Consider the following 20,964-nt stretch of genomic DNA (forward strand, 5'->3'; position numbering starts at 1 on the left):
TTTTATAACATTATTCTGTTTAGCTATCTCTGCTAATTAAGTGGTGGAAAATGTTTAAAAAATTTTGGAAATTGAGAGAAGAAATTTGAATTTTTATAAATGAAAAGGATCAGAATGTTCCTAAATTATATGATGAACAGTGGTTTTTGGATTTATATTTAATTTCATTGTGATATTAGTAAGGAAACAAACTTAATAAGCAAGGTGAAGACAAATTGATCACAAACTGTTATCAAAATATAGAAGCATTCATAGCAAAACTCAAACTTTATGAAAGTCAGTTAAAATCAAAAACTACAATTCATTGTCCAAAATTATATAAATTTAATAGTGACAAAAAACATTTTTCTAAATATGCACAACAAATTACTAATTTACTAAGAAAATTTCAAGAAAGATTTTTATATTTAAAAATTTATGAGAATATCTACTTATATAAGCCATTGATCCCACTATTTGCATAGCTGTCATCTGTCAAGGAATGTGTAGAATGTGCATTAGGGGCATCCCTGGCTACTAGTATTTAATACTTACTTTTGTCCATTTGACATTATTGTGGAACAAGCTCCAACAAATTTGCAGATAGATTTGATAGACCTCCATTCTTTTTCTGAATTGAAATATATGTTTGAGGCCAATAACAAAGTTCAGTTTTATACAAAATGTGTCTGTAATAATACATTCCCTAACCCAAAAAACTGCAATGAGCATTATAGCTGCAATGGGAATCACCTATATTTGTGAATCTTTTTTCTCAAAATTGAAGATTGTTAAATGTAAAAGTCATAATAATTTTTTAATTTTTATCAGTCATTGACCGATAAAAATTTAAAAAACCAATTATGTTGTACAACATCAAAAGTACCTACCTCTTGACATTAAAAAATTAAGTGAAAAAATTGAAAAGCAAGTTTCACATTAAAATACATACAAAATACTGTATAATTGTATATGTTTTGTTTTAAATAAATGTGTGGCCCACAATGTATTTTTATTTTTGGTTTTGGCTAAGTAAACAATTTTGGTTGGACAACACTGGTCTAAAGCATTATGTATCAGATGCAATCAGATGCATTATGTATCAGATGAGTAGAACACATATTGTATAGTTTCTATTGTTACCTCTATTAATTTCAGTATGACTAAAAGATAGCTTCTTTGAGTAATTCATTAACAGAATTACAAATACAGTAGAGCATCGATTATCTGACCCCCGATTAACATCACATCGGTTAACCGACCGTTCTAGTCGGCAAATTTCAAATATCCGCTAGTGATGTGGCATTACGATATTTGGCTATGTCTTGGCTACTTTAATATTATTTTTGATAAATTTTTGCATGTTTTAGCTGGCAACATAGCTTGACCATTGAAGGGAGGCCAGTATTTAAACGAGACTTAATTTTCTAATTATGAGTGGTTGTTTGTTTTGTGTGCAATAAAATAATTTTAAAATAATTTTTAATGATACAATAGCGATGATTATTATTAAAAAAATAAAAAAAAAATTGTTAGGCTTAACATCGATGAAAATTCAATGCGAAGTTGGTTAATAGCGATATACTAATATACTAATTACATGGGATATACTAATATACTATACTAATAATGTATTTTTTTCATTCTTTTCGGTTATCCGACCAACCTGAGACCCCAATTGAATCAGCTAATCGATGCTCTACTGTACTGATTGCTCTTCATTTGTTTAACAATTGTATTTTTATATATATTTTTATCAGTATTTTCTGCTTAATAAAAAATACTAAAACTAATATTCTGAAACTATTTTTTTTAATTGCTTCAGCACATTCCAAATAATATTCCTTTCGATTTTGGTTAAATTTCAACTGCAGAGATATCTAGTAGCTGGAACTATACTGATATATATTTTTCAATAGTGATACTTTAATAAGCTTATTTCAGTAGCATGTAATTTTATTTTATTTATGAAGTATATTCTAACTATTGATTAGAATATTCCTCTATTCTGTTATTCTGTATGTGTTTTTTTTAACATCTAAAAATTTTTTTTATATATTATCATCTAAATAAATTAATTAAAAATAAACAAATTTGTTATAAAACTATTGTTAAATATTTCATAACTTTTTTAAAAATAATCATTTTGAACAAATTATTCTTTTTTTCAGAATACTTTAGTTCTTTTACATATTCAATAACCAAAACATTCCAAAACTCCAATTTTCAATAATTTCAAAATATTAAGATTTTGAGACCAAAGAAAAATATATAATTACATTAATACAATAATTGCTTCAAAAAGTTCAAGAAATTCAATTTCTATCTTTTTTAATTATATATATGGAACATTTTCTTTAAAAGAGTTTCTTTCAGCAGTTTTCCACTATAATGCAGAGAATACAAAGTACAGTTCTTGTTATTTTGCACACTTGAAAATTACTGACCAATCCAAACTCAAATATGGGTTCCAGAGAGATAGGCTGATACCTTTTCTGCCTCAGCCATCTAGCCATTGAATGTATGGTTATATTTACACAAAAATGACAAAATTATCTGAGGAAATCAGTACAAATTACACAGCCCTAAATAAGGGTTACAAATATCCATTCCAACACAAAATTCCCAATTTTATCTTTTAAACATTCTGTCTTCTATTACTCATAGAAAAAATAAATAATCAATAACGATAAATTGCAGTTAATTTCATTTAAAATAAAAATTAACATACAATTTATGGTTACTGAAGTGCATTTTTAGTATATGTATCAGTGCAGCTTCTATTACACCTCTCAATTTTTCTATTTCTAGTGATGTTTCCTCATTTGCTGCAGCTGATAGCCAATCTGAGCAAGAATCATCTTTGACACATCAATTATATTCATTTTTGAAACATTATGAGAAGGAATCTATATTTTTTACAATAAAACATCCTATATTTTATCATGAAGCAAATACTTTATCGTGTGTATAATATATCATCAAATTAGTTTATAACAAATTTGCTGTTTTATCATTATAAGTATGTTATCAATATCATTCCGAGAATATTTTTTGCTACCATGTGTTTTATTAAAAATGATAAAATACCTGACTTGCAGTTGAGACAAATGAACCTGAACACATACATATTCCACTTGTGGTATCACGTAATATTTTCATCATATGCCTTTCAGAAAAATCCTCTGAAAATTACATAAACAATTTTATTGATATACTTTTTATTGGTACTTAAGAATTTTAAACAAATAAATGAAACAAATTAAAATTATAGTTCATATTTTGAATATCTATTTTTCTTTATCTTTATATGAAACTTTCTGATATCATTAAAAATAGGAGAAAGATAGCAGAAAAAGTTTTATATAAACATTAATGAAAAAATTCATAAATAAAAAAAATTCATTATTTAGGTTGCTTAAAAAGATTCATTCGGAAACATTTTTGACTTAATCAAACCATGCTTAGTTTATATACAAAGTATGCAAAACTTTTTAAAAATAGAAATTTTATATACCGGTAACCCCCGTATAACATGGTAGTTACGTTCCAAAAAATTGCCGTGTTATGCGAATCAAAGAACTAGTACGAAAAGGAGGGTTAGGTTCCAAAAATTAAAAAACATGCTACTATATTTTCATAATTAAGTTAAATATCTTTATTAAAATTTTCTTAAGTGATACATATTAATACAGACAATGTTTTCTTTGTCATCACTAAAAGCACTATTAACCGAGAGCGTTTTATTTTTGGCAAGTTATTGTTATCCTCTGAGCATTTTTCTGCATTATTTTCAGATTCATGCTTTACCTTTTGCAAAAAGTGTATGTAATTTTAGATTGCTTGCTTCTAGTTAAAAGATCTTTATAAATTTCCTTATNTTTAATATCTACTTATATTTTTATAACTTGCAAAATGTTTTATTTTGTTCTCAGAAATATGAATATTTTCAATCTCAGTTTTTTTAAACATATTAAATACCACTACCACCAACCTAATATTTGAGTTTTTCTTTCTAATTTAAACATATCTGACAATGAGCAATTATTTATTGTGACATTGTCACAATGCTAGGCTGCAATTTTTAATCATGTTTTTAGTTTATTTAATTTAAAATGTGTGTTCTCCACCTCAAATTATTGATGGTAGTGGCTTCTACCTGTACATCATACTTTTCCTTTATTAATACAGTTGTGGCAGTCATCTATTAACTGCTTTAAGGAGAAAAGTTTTGAACTGAAATAACATGATTAACTATATGTGAACTTCTGGTTTACATCAGAAATTCACATATAATTAATCAGGGCCTCCTGCCCTAGGGATTTCAAACTTCATTCTTGAGATTAAGCAAAGATGGACGGATTACATTGGAAACTTATAGGTCTACAGTATAGACCTATAAGTTATATAAGTTTATAAGTATAGTCTATAAGTATATATAAGTCTATAAGTATAGACCTATAAGTATAGTCTTCAAATTGCAGCCCAATTAACACTCTGGAGACCTTAATAAATATTAAAGGTTTGTTATTCCTGAAATACATTAAAATATTTCAGGAAAATATTTTAATGTATTTTAAATACATTAAAATATTTTCCTGAATATTACTAGCTAAAATATGGATGTGTCTAATATGTCCATATGTTCTATAAGCTATCAGTATACAGTAAAAATACACAGTATACATAATACAGTAAACAGTAAAAATATTTTCTATATAATTAACACATATTTTTTGACATTGACACAATTACATTTTTGACATTGACGGATAATTTAAATATAATTTTAAATTATTAAATTTATATCAAAAAGTAGATAAAAAGAAAATAATGTTAATATTTTGGAGAAATGATAAAATCAGTTATTTTATTGCCTATAATATATATTTAAATTTAATTATTATCATCAATAATAGTAATTAAATTTGAGCTTAAAAATTTCACAGAATGATCATGACTTATAGAACACACTGCTTAGAGTAAAAATATATCATTGATATTTCATAAGATTTTACTTGAAACTGAATGCTGAGCCAATAATTGTCTTCCACTTTTAAATCTAGGATCATCTCCAGTTCCATCACCAAATGCTTCAGCAAAGTCAAATTCTCCTTGAGACAAATGCCAAAGTTTATGTTTCATGGCATATTCTTTCAAGTTTTCACTCATTAAATCTATTTTAGTATGAATTGATAAACTATTTGATATATTTCTAAATCCACCTAAAATAATCAATTAAGAAATCAATAAATAAAATTTACTACCAAAATATTTTAGTTAATATCAAATTTTACTTTCACTAACTTGTAACATGTTCAGCTGCCCACAGTTTTCCTGCTGTTTCCAAAATCCAAGCTTCTTTTCTATCAACAATAAGGAAACTGTTATGGTATGTAAAGGATGGCATAATATCAGAACAAGGACCCCCTTGGCCATATTTTTCTAGCAATTGGGTTATTACGTCAAGTGCTTCTCTTGCAGTATTGCTACGCTCTAATCCCAATCTAAAAAATTAGAGTGAATCCGTGCTATAGAAGTGCTGTGTTATATGGGGGTTACCTGTACTTAATTTTGTTCTACAACATTCAATGTTGCATGTTCAATTTTCATTCTTTTAGTGTATCATTTGAAATCTTTTTCAATATCTTTATAGCATACATAAAAAAAAAAAAAAAAAAAAATTATGGCATTTTCAAAACTAATCAATATAATAAAATATTGAATAACCATCTATAATAAAACTACAAATATCTTATTATATTAGCTTAATTAATGTCGTTTTCAATAATAAAATAGCTTTATTCACTAATTGTGAGGTTGCTTTTTGGAACTAATCAGACAAGGACTAAGATAGTTACTGTTTCAGAAGCATTTTATTACTAATCTCTCTGTCAGATATGTATTTTGGGCGTAGCCCTCATCAGTTTGACTTATTCAGAGATCAGAATGTAGGAGTTACAGTATTTAATAATATAGCATTTACCTTATCTTTACCTTATCTTTACATACAATTATTCTAAATTTTAATTTATGTGACTAATTTTACAATTATTGATTTCCACTCATTATATTGATAGATTAGTAAGAATAATCACGAAAGATTAGTAATAAAATGTTACTGAAATAGTAGCTATGTATCTGAGATAAATATGTTTCTATCATCCTTAAAAAATGTTTCATTAATTTATTCTTATTACTTAAGCATCCAAAGACCAATTTTACAAGAATTATTATTTTTATATTAGGAAAAAATAATAATTCAAAAGTTAGTAGTATTGCTTGATGTTATTAATTAATCAGTTTTATATTATACAAACAGACAAAACATTATAAAGAATTACTATGTCCAATTAAAAAACATATAATATCAAATTTTCATATGAACAGTTGATTATGCAGTTTGTATAAAGCAATACATCATATAACTCCTTATTTAATTAAACAAAATAATCATTTAATATCTACTTATATTTTTATAACTTGCAAAATGTTTTATTTTGTTCTCAGAAATATGAATATTTTCAATCTCAGTTTTTTTAAACATATTAAATACCACTACCACCAACCTAATATTTGAGTTTTTCTTTCTAATTTAAACATATCTGACAATGAGCAATTATTTATTGTGACATTGTCACAATGCTAGGCTGCAATTTTTAATCATGTTTTTAGTTTATTTAATTTAAAATGTGTGTTCTCCGCCTCAAATTATTGATGGTAGTGGCTTCTACCTGTACATCATACTTTTCCTTTATTAATACAGTTGTGGCAGTCATCTATTAACTGCTTTAAGGAGAAAAGTTTTGAACTGAAATAACATGATTAACTATATGTGAACTTCTGGTTTACATCAGAAATTCACATATAATTAATCAGGGCCTCCTGCCCTAGGGATTTCAAACTTCATTCTTGAGATTAAGCAAAGATGGACGGATTACATTGGAAACTTATAGGTCTACAGTATAGACCTATAAGTTATATAAGTTTATAAGTATAGTCTATAAGTATATATAAGTCTATAAGTATAGACCTATAAGTATAGTCTTCAAATTGCAGCCCAATTAACACTCTGGAGACCTTAATAAATATTAAAGGTTTGTTATTCCTGAAATACATTAAAATATTTCAGGAAAATATTTTAATGTATTTTAAATACATTAAAATATTTTCCTGAATATTACTAGCTAAAATATGGATGTGTCTAATATGTCCATATGTTCTATAAGCTATCAGTATACAGTAAAAATACACAGTATACATAATACAGTAAACAGTAAAAATATTTTCTATATAATTAACACATATTTTTTGACATTGACACAATTACATTTTTGACATTGACGGATAATTTAAATATAATTTTAAATTATTAAATTTATATCAAAAAGTAGATAAAAAGAAAATAATGTTAATATTTTGGAGAAATGATAAAATCAGTTATTTTATTGCCTATAATATATATTTAAATTTAATTATTATCATCAATAATAGTAATTAAATTTGAGCTTAAAAATTTCACAGAATGATCATGACTTATAGAACACACTGCTTAGAGTAAAAATATATCATTGATATTTCATAAGATTTTACTTGAAACTGAATGCTGAGCCAATAATTGTCTTCCACTTTTAAATCTAGGATCATCTCCAGTTCCATCACCAAATGCTTCAGCAAAGTCAAATTCTCCTTGAGACAAATGCCAAAGTTTATGTTTCATGGCATATTCTTTCAAGTTTTCACTCATTAAATCTATTTTAGTATGAATTGATAAACTATTTGATATATTTCTAAATCCACCTAAAATAATCAATTAAGAAATCAATAAATAAAATTTACTACCAAAATATTTTAGTTAATATCAAATTTTACTTTCACTAACTTGTAACATGTTCAGCTGCCCACAGTTTTCCTGCTGTTTCCAAAATCCAAGCTTCTTTTCTATCAACAATAAGGAAACTGTTATGGTATGTAAAGGATGGCATAATATCAGAACAAGGACCCCCTTGGCCATATTTTTCTAGCAATTGGGTTATTACGTCAAGTGCTTCTCTTGCAGTATTGCCACGCTCTAATCCCAATCTAAAAAAAATATAATTTATATAATACTAGATTACAAATATAAATAATGAAATGATACCAGTAATATCCAGCAAATAATATATTTTTAAATCATCATCATCAGGTTAAAAAAGCAATCAAACATATATATGAAAATTAATGATATAACCGGATATTTTTAAAGATAAAATTTAAAGTTATAAGTGTACTTCAAAGATATTGAATTTTGTATATACAGAAAGATCTAAAAACTATTGATAATTAACTAAAGTAGAGCATCGATTATCCGACCCCCGATTAACCGTCACATCGGTTAACTGACCGTTCTAGTCGGCAAATTTCAAATGTCTGCTAGTGATGTGGTGCTACAATATTTGGATATGTCTTGGCTACTTTAATATAATTTTTGTTAAATTTTTGCATGTTTTAGCTGGCAATACTAGCTCGACCATGAAAGGGAAGCCAGTATTTAAATGAGATTTAATTTTCTAATTATGAGTGGTTGTTTGTTTTGTGAGCAATAAAATAATTTAAAAATAATTTTAACGATACAATAGTGACGATTATTATTTTAAAAAAAAATTTGTTAGGCCTAACATCAATGAAAATTCAACGCGAAGTAGGTTAACGATATACTAATATACTAATTACATTTAACTAATTAATAGTGATATACTAATATACTATAGTAATAATATATTTTTTTCATTATTTTCGGTTATCCAATTTTTTCAGTTATCCGACCAACCCGAGTCCTCGATTGAGTCAGATAATCGATGCTCTACTGTATTTTAAAGTAAAAGAGTTTTAGTGTGTAATACTTCTATTAACAAAATTTATAAAATTTACAAAAACAGTTTTAAAATGAGATCTATTATATTCAATATACAATTTACAACATTTCAGTGCAAAGCTGTAAATCTTAAGTTATTACAGTTTTTGGATAAATGATTCACTGCTCCTATTTCTTCAAATGTTTTTTTTTAATTTGAAAATGGTTTAAATTGAAATAATGGGAAAAAATGTTTATCCATTCCAAAAGACATTTGGAATGGATAAACTTCTGAAACTTTTCAATTACCATATATCTGCCAGATAAGGCAATAGTTGAATCATAAAAAAAAGACCCCCAAAATCTGGGGTTGTCTTAGAGGACAAATAAAAAACAAAAAAAACAAAATTGAAATTTATATAAATTAAGACCATTATAAAAAACCAACAAACCGTAATTATTTACTGGTAGAGAGTAGGGTATATCAACAAAATAGAATAGTCCATACAACGCTTTTGTGAATAGTCAAGATAATTACCCAAATTCCTGAATCAGTGTGAATGTTTGCAACAATTACAAGGCAGTGCTGCCAGATGCAAGAAAATAAAATTTGAAGTACAGTGGAACCCCAGTTAACGAACTTAATCCGTTCTGCGACTCCATTTGTTAACTGAAGCAATTTTTCCCATAGAAATTAATGCAAATGCAATTAATCCAGTCTAGTCTCCAAAATTTTTATGATTTTATTTGTAATATACAGTAATTTTCTTTAATGAAAATGTAGTATCTATCATTACAGCAACAAACATGTAAACTTTGTTTAATAAACCAGCACTGTACATACCTTCATTTGTTATAGTTGGTGGCAAAAAAGTGAAGATATACGAACCTTAATGCTTAGAAGGGGAATCCCCTCCAAAAAAATAACGGGTAGCACTTCATTGGAAGATTCTTTGAGTCGAAGTCTCTTTCAGTAAAAAAAAAACCCACCAGTGGCTAAGTGGTCTTCGTATCTTGAACACGGGGAGTTCGTTCGTGGGTTCGCACCTCGTTCAGACGGGCCGGCCATGTGGAGTTTTCCAGGTTTTCTCCACGTCTGTAACACCTGAATAGAGGCCAGTTTCCCTTAAAAACACCTCCCAGAAGGCATTCCCCTAGGCAGATCGCCCAAGTGTTGCATTGCCATAACTTAACAAACAAACAAACTCTTTCTGTAAGGAAGAAATTGATGTAAAGTTGATTGTCTTACTATTTTAATCAAAATTTTTCTCAAATGCGATAGCACATTGTCGTTTATATTGCGTTGTCGTTTTCTACTGCCACTATGACTTTTTTCTTTCTTGGATGCCATATTGATTAAATATATAAATCACAAAACTGAAAAAAGAAGTATAGCACAAACACTCAGAAAAGCAATGCTTAACTCACGCATGCCTAACACCAACTAAAATTTGACACAAAATACCATTACGTTTGTTATCTGAATTTTGTTCGTTATCTGAGACAAAATTTTTGCAAAATAAAAGTTCGTTAACTGATTTGGTCGTTAACCAGGACGTTCGTTAACTGGGGTTCCACTGTACTTTCAAAAAATTACAAATAAGACATAATTCCATATACACTATATAGTGTTATTATCCAGATGATGATCGCTGATCTAAACTAAATTCATAAGCTGTTGATAGTTTGGGAGTCGTCTTATAGGACAGATATATGCTAAAACTATAAAACTTTGATGAAAATTTATACGTCATCTTATCTGCACAGATACACAGTAAACATTTTTTTCCAGTATTCCAGTCTTTATTATTTTTTTCATCAATTCTATAAAAAACTTGATTTTGATTTATATAATAATTTAAATCAAATCAAGTTTTCCATTCAACTTCTATTAACTAATTCAATTTACAGGAGTATGTCACTATATGCAAGTTGTGCCAAATGATCACCGTAATTAATCAGGTTATTATTTTGCTATTATTAATCATTAGATATTAAGTAATTTAGTAATATCAATAAATGTAGACATTAGGCATCATCTCTTATCTAAATAATTAATAATTATAATTTTTAATAATTTATTAAATAATTTAGAACTGTCTGAAAGAACTGCTCCGGACTAGTTGTTTCCTCCCAGATGGTTCAAAATTATTTAATAAATTATTAAAAATTACGATTATTAATTTAGATAAGAGATAGTGCTTAATGTCTACATCTATTACTAAATTACTTAATATCTAATTATTAATAATAGCAAAATAATAGCTTGATTAATCATGGTAATGATTTGGTTTTGTATCAATGCATCAGGATTCAGGAAGTTTATTATATATGCAAGTTGTGTAATACTTTGTACTATTATTTATTTCATAGTTAGACATATGGTTTATTTATCCACCTAAGGTATAAATAAAGCTTTGATATTAATTCCATTTTTTTAATGGAATTAACTTTGAATGGAATTAGCTTTAGGGGTCGACCCCCTTATAATACTGTTGATAATTCAGTTTTATATGAATTCCATGTTGTACGAGTCACTTAGATTTTACAAATACGTGTGCTGGGCTGTGAACAACTTACGTATTTCTAAACTTTAAGTGACTCGTACAACATGGAATTCATATAAANTGTTAATAAAGTAGGATCAAAACATCTAATTTAACATTAATAAAAAAATTTTGTATAAATAACAAATTAACTTTATATTATTTGTACATATAGGCCTACTTGCTTTTACCTAAGAAGATCCATCCCTAATAATGCTTTTTCATTGTCACGTGAACTATTAAGAGCAGTCCATACAGCTTCATTTCCTATACATACACCATGCTCATTTGCTCCCATTTCAGCTCCCCACATCCATGCAGGTTTACTCAAGATTACAGCATATGAATGCTGTACCTGATCAATTTCTATGTAAGTACACTAAAAAAGTAAGTTAAAACAGAGTTAGCTATCAAAGCAAACACAAATATTTACTTATGCACAAGTTAATGAAAACTTCATTAAAAAGACATTTTATATTATTAAGATTTATGTTAAATGTTAAAAATTATTTCAAACAGTAAATATAAAATTGTTCATAGTTTTGCTTCTTATAAATAAAAGCAATATTTAAACATTCATTTTCATTTTTAAAAATTCTTTTAATAATCTTCTGGTCTAATTTTTTTTGAGTTAAGGGGCCAAACTGTACTTGTCAGCTTAAATCACAGGATTAAAAAATAATTTTTTTCATCTGCATGTGGAAAGTAAGACATTTTGAATTATTATTTAAATAACTGAGAATATAGCTAGACAATATTTATGTAATAATCTCATTCACAACATAATTGTATCCTGTAAATAGTATATCAAGTTGACTCAACATTGGTTTATTGTCAATAAACTTAATGATCAGCAAGCATCTATATTGATAAATATGAATAAACTTTGTATAAATACTGANTCATTAAAAAGACATTTTATATTATTAAGATTTATGTTAAATGTTAAAAATTATTTCAAACAGTAAATATAAAATTGTTCATAGTTTTGCTTCTTATAAATAAAAGCAATATTTAAACATTCATTTTCATTTTTAAAAATTCTTTTAATAATCTTCTGGTCTAATTTTTTTTGAGTTAAGGGGCCAAACTGTACTTGTCAGCTTAAATCACAGGATTAAAAAATAATTTTTTTCATCTGCATGTGGAAAGTAAGACATTTTGAATTATTATTTAAATAACTGAGAATATAGCTAGACAATATTTATGTAATAATCTCATTCACAACATAATTGTATCCTGTAAATAGTATATCAAGTTGACTCAACATTGGTTTATTGTCAATAAACTTAATGATCAGCAAGCATCTATATTGATAAATATGAATAAACTTTGTATAAATACTGATTTAAACAAAGCATTTCATTGACTATGAAAGTTTTGGAACATTTAGTTAAAATGGTTTAAAAACAGGGCCACGTTTACACTTTTGAATGGCAAATAAAAAATTTTCGACTAATTGTTATTAAAACCTCACTAGAATACAATTTATGGCTTTTGGACTGAAGTGTTCACTAATGTTTTTTAATACTACCTCTAAACATAAGGAATTATGATGTGTGATACTGATGAACCCAATAAATGTTTCTCTAATGTCATATTTTGCAATATCATACCTAATGTTAATAGGTAGGTTTTTATTAAACTGGACAACAGCGATGTTGAGTCAAGTATTGTTACAAAATAAGCAGCTTCCTAATTTCTGGTATTAATGTTTCTCTTGTTTTATTTGCTATTAACTCTATTTGCAAATAATACTCTATTATTTGCAAATACTCTATTATTTGCAAATTCATTGCAAGTATAGTAAGAAAGATAATTTAATCTGCCAGAACAACAGTTAGTGTACATTTTAATGTAATGTTTTAAAAAAATCATCAAATTAACTTAAATAATGTAGACACAATAAATAATTTCCATTATTAGCTGGCTGAGTGCTAAGGAGGAAGGGTACAGGTGCTTAAAGTACTCCCAGTCAATGACGACAAGTATGATTATATCTAAATTAATAGTTCTAAATATGAAGATTGGTTGGAGATCTGAGTAGAATAACTGGCAACAGGTCTTCATGGTATGCAGGAGTTGCAGGTTAAAGTCCACTTTAGGCTGATTCTTTTCTTCCAAAAAATTCTAAGTTAAATTTAATTTGTTATGATTATTAAGCCTAGCATGAAATGACAGCATAATTGTCTACCTATAGACAAATTATTTAGTATCTAATTAATTTCATAGACATCTCATAGTCCAATAATTTGGCAGTTTATTTGGCTTTATAAATTTAATATTTAAAAATATACATTTTATTTTTCAACTATAATCATTTATTGTGACATTGTCACAGTGCCAGGTTTTAATCATCTTTTAAATTTTAATTAAAAAAAATCATGTGACTTTCAGACTAGAAGCTCATATATAGTTAGTCAGGATCTCTGGCCCATAAGATTTCCATTTCTGTTCTTGATTTTCATCTATCTAACTGTTCTTGAGATTAATGAAGGAAGAAAGTGTTATATTATATGTTGTATAATGCACAAGACTGACAAAACTTAAATTATTATTTATTACTACTAAAGAGGAGACACTCGTTATGGACTGTATGACAGACGACAGACGACTTTCGTTTTTTGTTGGCCGCTATGTGTCGCCACCAGTACATATCGTAACAGAAAGATGACAATGGGAATGTACACGTCTGCAATTTCAAAATTGCAGTCCAATAACTAAATTGTTTTTTTATATAGTTTTTTTGTGAGGAGTGAGGTTTTAAAGTGAGGGCTCCCAGCTTGTAACTAATGTACTGTACTGTACCTTATGCTAAATGCAGTCCTACTTAAAAAACATTAAATTTGGAAATATATCCAAATATTCTACTCCTGTTGAGTGCACAAAAGTAGAACGTGGCAAATCATATTGAGACAAATGCTGTAATTACCAAATGACAACAATGCAGATCAATTCACTACCAAGATTGAGCTGAATTTGGCTGTGAAGCTGATAGTTATACCACCTTGAGTTAATGTAAACATATAATCAAACAACAGTCAAAATCTGCTATAAAGTATATTCGTATTAAATAACATCTATTAAATTAAGTGTATATTGTTAAATTTAATGAAAATACAAAATTAATATGGTTATTTTGTATATTCTTTCTTTTTATTAAAAGACAAATGATTAATATCAAAGATAATTTCTTTCTTCTATAAAAACAAGTTCTTTTACCTTTAATTTTGTTCCAGGAGAATAATCTCGAGATGAGACATATACCACTTCTTGTACTTCTTCAGAAGGCCTATCTGAATTTTTCCCAAATATAATAAAATTATTTGCTGTGACTGGTGGTAAAACAACAAATGTATCACAGCTGGAACACTTCAATTTGGGAGATGCCATATCTATTTCATAAAAAGAAACATAGGAATGATATTAATAAAAAAAAAATCAAATTAATTATATTACTTTTTAATATAAAACTAATAAACTTATCAATTAAATTGCACAGAAAATAGACTCCCTAAAGCAATACAAGAAATCCTTGTTAATTCAAACTAGGAGAGTTTGAAATACTATTAGTTCATAACTGTATTTTTGTCTCGGCTAGGGATAGAAAGATTTACCTGATAAGAAGTTGGTAAGTTCAAAATATGGCTACTTTGTAATTGGTTGAGATATTTGTAGGACTCTGGGCTACTTCATTTGGACAACTTACTACTTTTTTGGGCCACTTTTAAAATAATTGGAGCTACATTTTGAGTAATTCAGCTTTACTTTTCAGAAAAACCTATCTGGCAAGCTGAGGTTCTCACCAGACATGTGCAGTTTACCTGCAATTTATTTATATTATTATTATTAATTATTAATTAATGACATAGCATTCTGTATAAGTAACTATATTCCACTTACTTAATAAATTACATCATTTATGTGGCATTTGGTATATTGTACAGAAATATGTTAAACTTGGATAATTCAAAGTTTCATAATTTGAAGTCACTAATATTTTGTACCCTAAATTTCAAACTAAAAAAGATTTCCTGTATTTCCCAAAATGTTAATAAATGCATATCATATTCAGATCTTTCTTTATTAACATTTTTATTATCCTATCTAATTTATATAAAGTATTTAAATAAGATTTAAGTTTTAAGCATCTAGCTCATCTGTTTACATTTAATTGGGAACTAAAAAAAGTTTAAAGATGTGCTTTTAATTTTTTCAGATTTTCTTACTATAAAATTAATCTACAACAAAAAACACTCAAAATTATCTATAATATTCTCTTTCTTTTAGGGAGAATCTATAATGGAATCTCCATAGTATACATTTAATCAGTGGCATGCCATCCATGGAAGCTGTGGAAACAGCACTTCCTTTGTATTTTCTAAAATATAAATACATATTATGCAATTATTTTTATATTTTAATGTACTTTGAATTACTCAAAATTAATATTTTATTATAACCTCATTATGTATTTTATTACAAATTTCTATACATGTGAAAAACAATGCTAAGATTGTTATTGTATATTCAAATATAAATTTGTATATGCATATTCTCAATAGAAGCACTGTATTGTCAAATATGGGATAGCTTCCACGGCAAAAATATTTAAATCGTGTAAAGCAGCCAGATTACACGCATTCACGCATGTGCTTTACAGAGCACCAACCTCAGGTGGTTTAGCTCATGGATGCTACACACCAAAATAGTGTATAATGCTTCCAATGATTCCATCCATTAGTGACTCATAGGAGCTATTTGACTAAGTGGATTGTTTAAAATTTAAAAAGTAAAGAAGATTTTATGTTATTTTTATGTGTGTTTCTTTACAAAGCTATATTTAATTATAATTATATTGACAGATTTTCAGACATAAAATCTTTAGAATTTGAACCACTTTTAGATGTTAATAATTTTAATTATTATGAAAAATGACTTTCCAAAGTGAGTCTTAATTCTTTAAATTAAGTAAATTTTATGGAGAATTTTTTGATTTATCTAAATTACTTAGTGAATTACCATATGGTGTATTCATTTCCAGACTATATTGGCAAATCACTCTTAGACATAAAAAATATAATTAATGACGATCTGAACAAAGATGTACTAAAATAATGATATGATTTAATATCATTAATTTTTATGGTACCATCCACAAGTGCATCTGTTCAGCACAGTTTTTCAACCATGAAGCAAATTGATACATTGGCAAGGAACATTCATTCAGTCAGAGGAAAGATTGTTGTCACTAGCTTTGCTTTCAATAGAAAAAGAGCTTTTAAATACTTTGATGGAATTGACAACAAGCAATTTTTATGATAAAGTAATTAATGATTTTGTGGAAAAAATTGCCAAATAGAGTTAGTTTATAAAAAATAATAAAAACAAATTCTTATATCTTAGTTTCATGTCAATTATCTATTTTAGAATTAAAATAAATAAACTGTTTATTTTTGTCATTTCCAGTATTTGTTTAAAATTTTTATGAAAACACAACTTTCCTATCATCAAATGTCACAGCACGCTACTGTATTTAATACTTTAGAAAATATCACATCAGAGAAATAAAATTGTGACATTTTCAAATCTAATCAATATATAATAAAATATTGATTAAACCTGTAATAAAACTATAAATATCTTGATTAGAAAAAGTATATAAAATTTAAATGAATTTTGTAAAGTTTATGTATTTTACATTAATTTTCTAAAAAAAACTTTTATTGTCTGCAAAAAGAATACACATCTGAGATAAATACACCAAATTCCCAATTATCCATGCTAATTATTGATGGGTGTGCACAGAAAACTGAAAAGTATGAATAATCCAAAATAGTCCTTTAAACTATTAAAAAAAAGCTATTCAGAAGTTTTAAATGAACTATAGTATACATACAGTTCAACTTGATATATACATGATGCAAGTGTGAGTCCCAAGTTTCATAAGCTGTTATGTATATTTAGTCAATAAACATAGTCCAAATAACTACATTATAATTTTAGGACTAGTAGGATATTTTTTTTCAAATATGTTGTTGGATATTTTAGATCATTTATTGGAAAGTCAGTTGTGCTTGAAAGCTTACTGCTTATACACTAATGATGTGTATACAATTTCCCATTTGTTAACCCCATGAACAAGTCAGATAAAATATTTTGACAATGCATGGATAATCCATCCACAGATAATAGGGAGTTCAGTGTATATTTCTATCATTCCTTAGAACACATTTCATTAATGTATTATTATTATTATTATTATATTATTATACAGTATTTAATGGGTTATACTCGGTTGATACCGGTGGCTGTGTACTATGCTGGACCAGAGTCAAGACATAGCAACCAAAAACTAAAATTAAATAAGTGTGTCAGTGTCTGTATTCAGGAATTTCCTAACAATATGGCATTATATTATTATTATTATTAAAACATACACAGACAAATAATTCCATCTTTAATTAAATAATAATTTGTAAACTTCTTTAATATACTTTTAATATGTTGTTTTCTTAAAAACTAATGATTACAGATATTCTCAAACATTTTCATGTTCATGGGACAAAAGATCTATCCTCAAAGCTTTAAGATTTTAATAAAAATCTTAAAATAAGGTAACTAAAAATTTCAAAACCATTATTATTATTATTTCAATTACATAATTATAGAAACTTTTTGTACTAAATGAAATGTATCTTTTTAAATTTTGAAATTATTGACAAATTATAACTAAATAACACTAATAAATTTCACTAATAATTAATTTGAATCATCATCATCTCTAAACCTAATTTATTAGTAGTCAAATAAAGTGTCAAATTATCAGACTATAATATGGCTAATTTAATGATTAGAAGCTAATTAATCCACCTACCTTTAGAATTTTGTTTTGTTTTTTTGTAAAAATTAGCTAAATAATGTTTTAAATCTTTTTAAATTCTTTTAAAAAATATGAAAGACAGTATTGATAATATAATCATATTGATATTTTCACCATCTAATTTGATGTATGAAGTAGTGCATTTATTATTTATGTAATATTGACATAAAAATAAACTATATACAGTACTTTATTACTTGAAATTTAGCCATTTAAGTTTTCAGCATCAAAAAACACATCAATATTTTGTAGTGTTTTCAGTGTTTTTTGTACATTTTAATTTACTTATTTTAAATTATAAAGTTTGTAGAAAATATTATATTAGAAAATAAGTACATTAAAATACCAGTCGACCTCCCTATAACACTGTTGATTTTTCCGTTTTATCTGAATTCCATGTTGTACGAGTCACTTAGATTTTACAAATATGTGAGCTGTTCACAGCCCAAGATGTGCTTTTAATTTTTTCAGATTTTCTTACTATAAAATTAATCTACAACAAAAAACACTCAAAATTATCTATAATATTCTCTTTCTTTTAGGGAGAATCTATAATGGAATCTCCATAGTATACATTTAATCAGTGGCATGCCATCCATGGAAGCTGTGGAAACAGCACTTCCTTTGTATTTTCTAAAATATAAATACATATTATGCAATTATTTTTATATTTTAATGTACTTTGAATTACTCAAAATTAATATTTTATTATAACCTCATTATGTATTTTATTACAAATTTCTATACATGTGAAAAACAATGCTAAGATTGTTATTGTATATTCAAATATAAATTTGTATATGCATATTCTCAATAGAAGCACTGTATTGTCAAATATGGGATAGCTTCCACGGCAAAAATATTTAAATCGTGTAAAGCAGCCAGATTACACGCATTCACGCATGTGCTTTACAGAGCACCAACCTCAGGTGGTTTAGCTCATGGATGCTACACACCAAAATAGTGTATAATGCTTCCAATGATTCCATCCATTAGTGACTCATAGGAGCTATTTGACTAAGTGGATTGTTTAAAATTTAAAAAGTAAAGAAGATTTTATGTTATTTTTATGTGTGTTTCTTTACAAAGCTATATTTAATTATAATTATATTGACAGATTTTCAGACATAAAATCTTTAGAATTTGAACCACTTTTAGATGTTAATAATTTTAATTATTATGAAAAATGACTTTCCAAAGTGAGTCTTAATTCTTTAAATTAAGTAAATTTTATGGAGAATTTTTTGATTTATCTAAATTACTTAGTGAATTACCATATGGTGTATTCATTTCCAGACTATATTGGCAAATCACTCTTAGACATAAAAAATATAATTAATGACGATCTGNAAGCCTACCAGTGACTGATTGGATAAAATCACTGAACACTGGTAGTTGGTTGTGTGTTCGCACCTCACCAATGTGAGCTTTTCCAGATTTCATCACATTTGTAGCAATAAATAGAGGCCAGTTTTCCCCATAGAAAGTCCTCTTGGGAGATTGACAGTTATAGGATATATTGAATTTTAAATACACAAATATGAAGTTTCAAATAGGTTAATAAAAAATTCAATTGATTGAATGTTTGTGTAAAACTTGTACCAATTAGTATTGATTAACAGAAACTTAAAAAAAAAAATTTGCATTACTGCTTTTAATAACTAAGCTTTATCAAAAACATTCAACATATTTTTTTAAACAAACAATTACATATATAATTAATTAATCAAGGCAGAATATTAATAAAAATCTATTCTTCTTTACCTTTAGGATGAAAATTCATCCATTATTTCAATATCTTCCATAATTATCCCCTCCTAATTATTGAATAAACTTAAATTTAAAAAGTTTGTATCTTATTCCATATAGTTTAAATCTCAAAATACAATACTGTGTTATGGAAACAAAACTATTTATGAGTCATGAGTCACGGAAAAAATGTGTAAATGATATGTAGTAGGCTACAGATAACATTAATTTGAGAATTTACGGTAGCAAATTTACTTATATACGAGGTATAAACACAGCCTATACACAAAATATATATTAAAAAAAAACTTTTTTTAATTAAAATTGTATTACCTTCTACGCAGGTATTTGTTATGCAGCAGCGTGTCTTCTATTTTCTGCGTGTCACTGACTTCCAGCAAATGCTCTTATACACCTAGCAAAATCAAATAAAAAAAAAGGTTAAAAAATAACATATTGATCGACGTTCACGTTTACAGACATTAGCGCGTACCACATGTCAAATGTAGTTCAGGGAAGCAAGTTGCCAACCGTATCAGAAGGAACAGTACCATTACCTACTCTTACGTTCTGAAGGTCGCGCCATTAGCGAAAAAATCGAAGGAAAAAAAAGACACACAGTAATTTTATCCAGGAAAGCTGTTTATGAAGATATTATCTGTTAAAGCGATAGTATGGTGCAGTACCGGGTTTAGTAGTAGTGCGGTAGTAAAGAAATCAATAGTTTAATTTTAACGTTTACTTTTATAAATATTATCCAAATAATATAAAACTCTTTTTCCAGTCAAAATTGTTTTTTAATGATTAATAATAGATACTCTTATCGGCGCTTTCCTTATCAAACATCTTTATTTCACAAATTATCGTCTAATAGCCTAGGCGCGTTACGGATCATTTTTTTCTCTTCAGTATGGTATTTTTTTCATATCCCTTATTAGCTTTTTGACATCTTTGAGATAAGATAAAATAATCAC

At 26.9% G+C, this 20,964-nt stretch overlaps 1 protein-coding gene across 5 annotated transcripts in view; it reads right to left on the reverse strand.

Annotated features, from left to right (window-relative positions):
- Positions 1-20,631, reverse strand: part of LOC111633764 (secernin-2-like) — a 29,520-nt gene extending 8,889 nt beyond the window's left edge. Inside the window, exons 1-7 of one of the 5 annotated variants that reach the window (XM_023378387.1) lie at positions 20,484-20,631; positions 20,324-20,405; positions 14,581-14,753; positions 11,550-11,737; positions 5,287-5,486; positions 4,998-5,204; positions 3,070-3,164 (exon numbers count right to left, since the gene is read on the reverse strand). In XM_023378387.1, coding sequence (XP_023234155.1) covers positions 3,070-3,164; positions 4,998-5,204; positions 5,287-5,486; positions 11,550-11,737; positions 14,581-14,751 — 861 coding nt within the window. In that variant the 5' untranslated portion in view covers positions 14,752-14,753; positions 20,324-20,405; positions 20,484-20,631. Of the gene's footprint in view, positions 1-3,069; positions 3,165-4,997; positions 5,205-5,286; positions 5,487-7,572; positions 7,780-7,861; positions 8,062-11,549; positions 11,738-14,580; positions 14,754-14,975; positions 15,190-20,005; positions 20,196-20,323; positions 20,406-20,483 lie in introns of those variants that run through there. The other 4 variants (XM_023378388.1, XM_023378385.1, XM_023378386.1 and 1 more) reach the window with 4 other exon arrangements.
- Positions 20,632-20,964: the final 333 nt, after the last annotated feature.

This window comes from Centruroides sculpturatus, unplaced genomic scaffold (assembly GCF_000671375.1).
Source record: "Centruroides sculpturatus isolate CEXI.00-Female unplaced genomic scaffold, Cexi_2.0 scaffold873, whole genome shotgun sequence".
NCBI lineage: Eukaryota > Metazoa > Arthropoda > Arachnida > Scorpiones > Buthidae > Centruroides > Centruroides sculpturatus.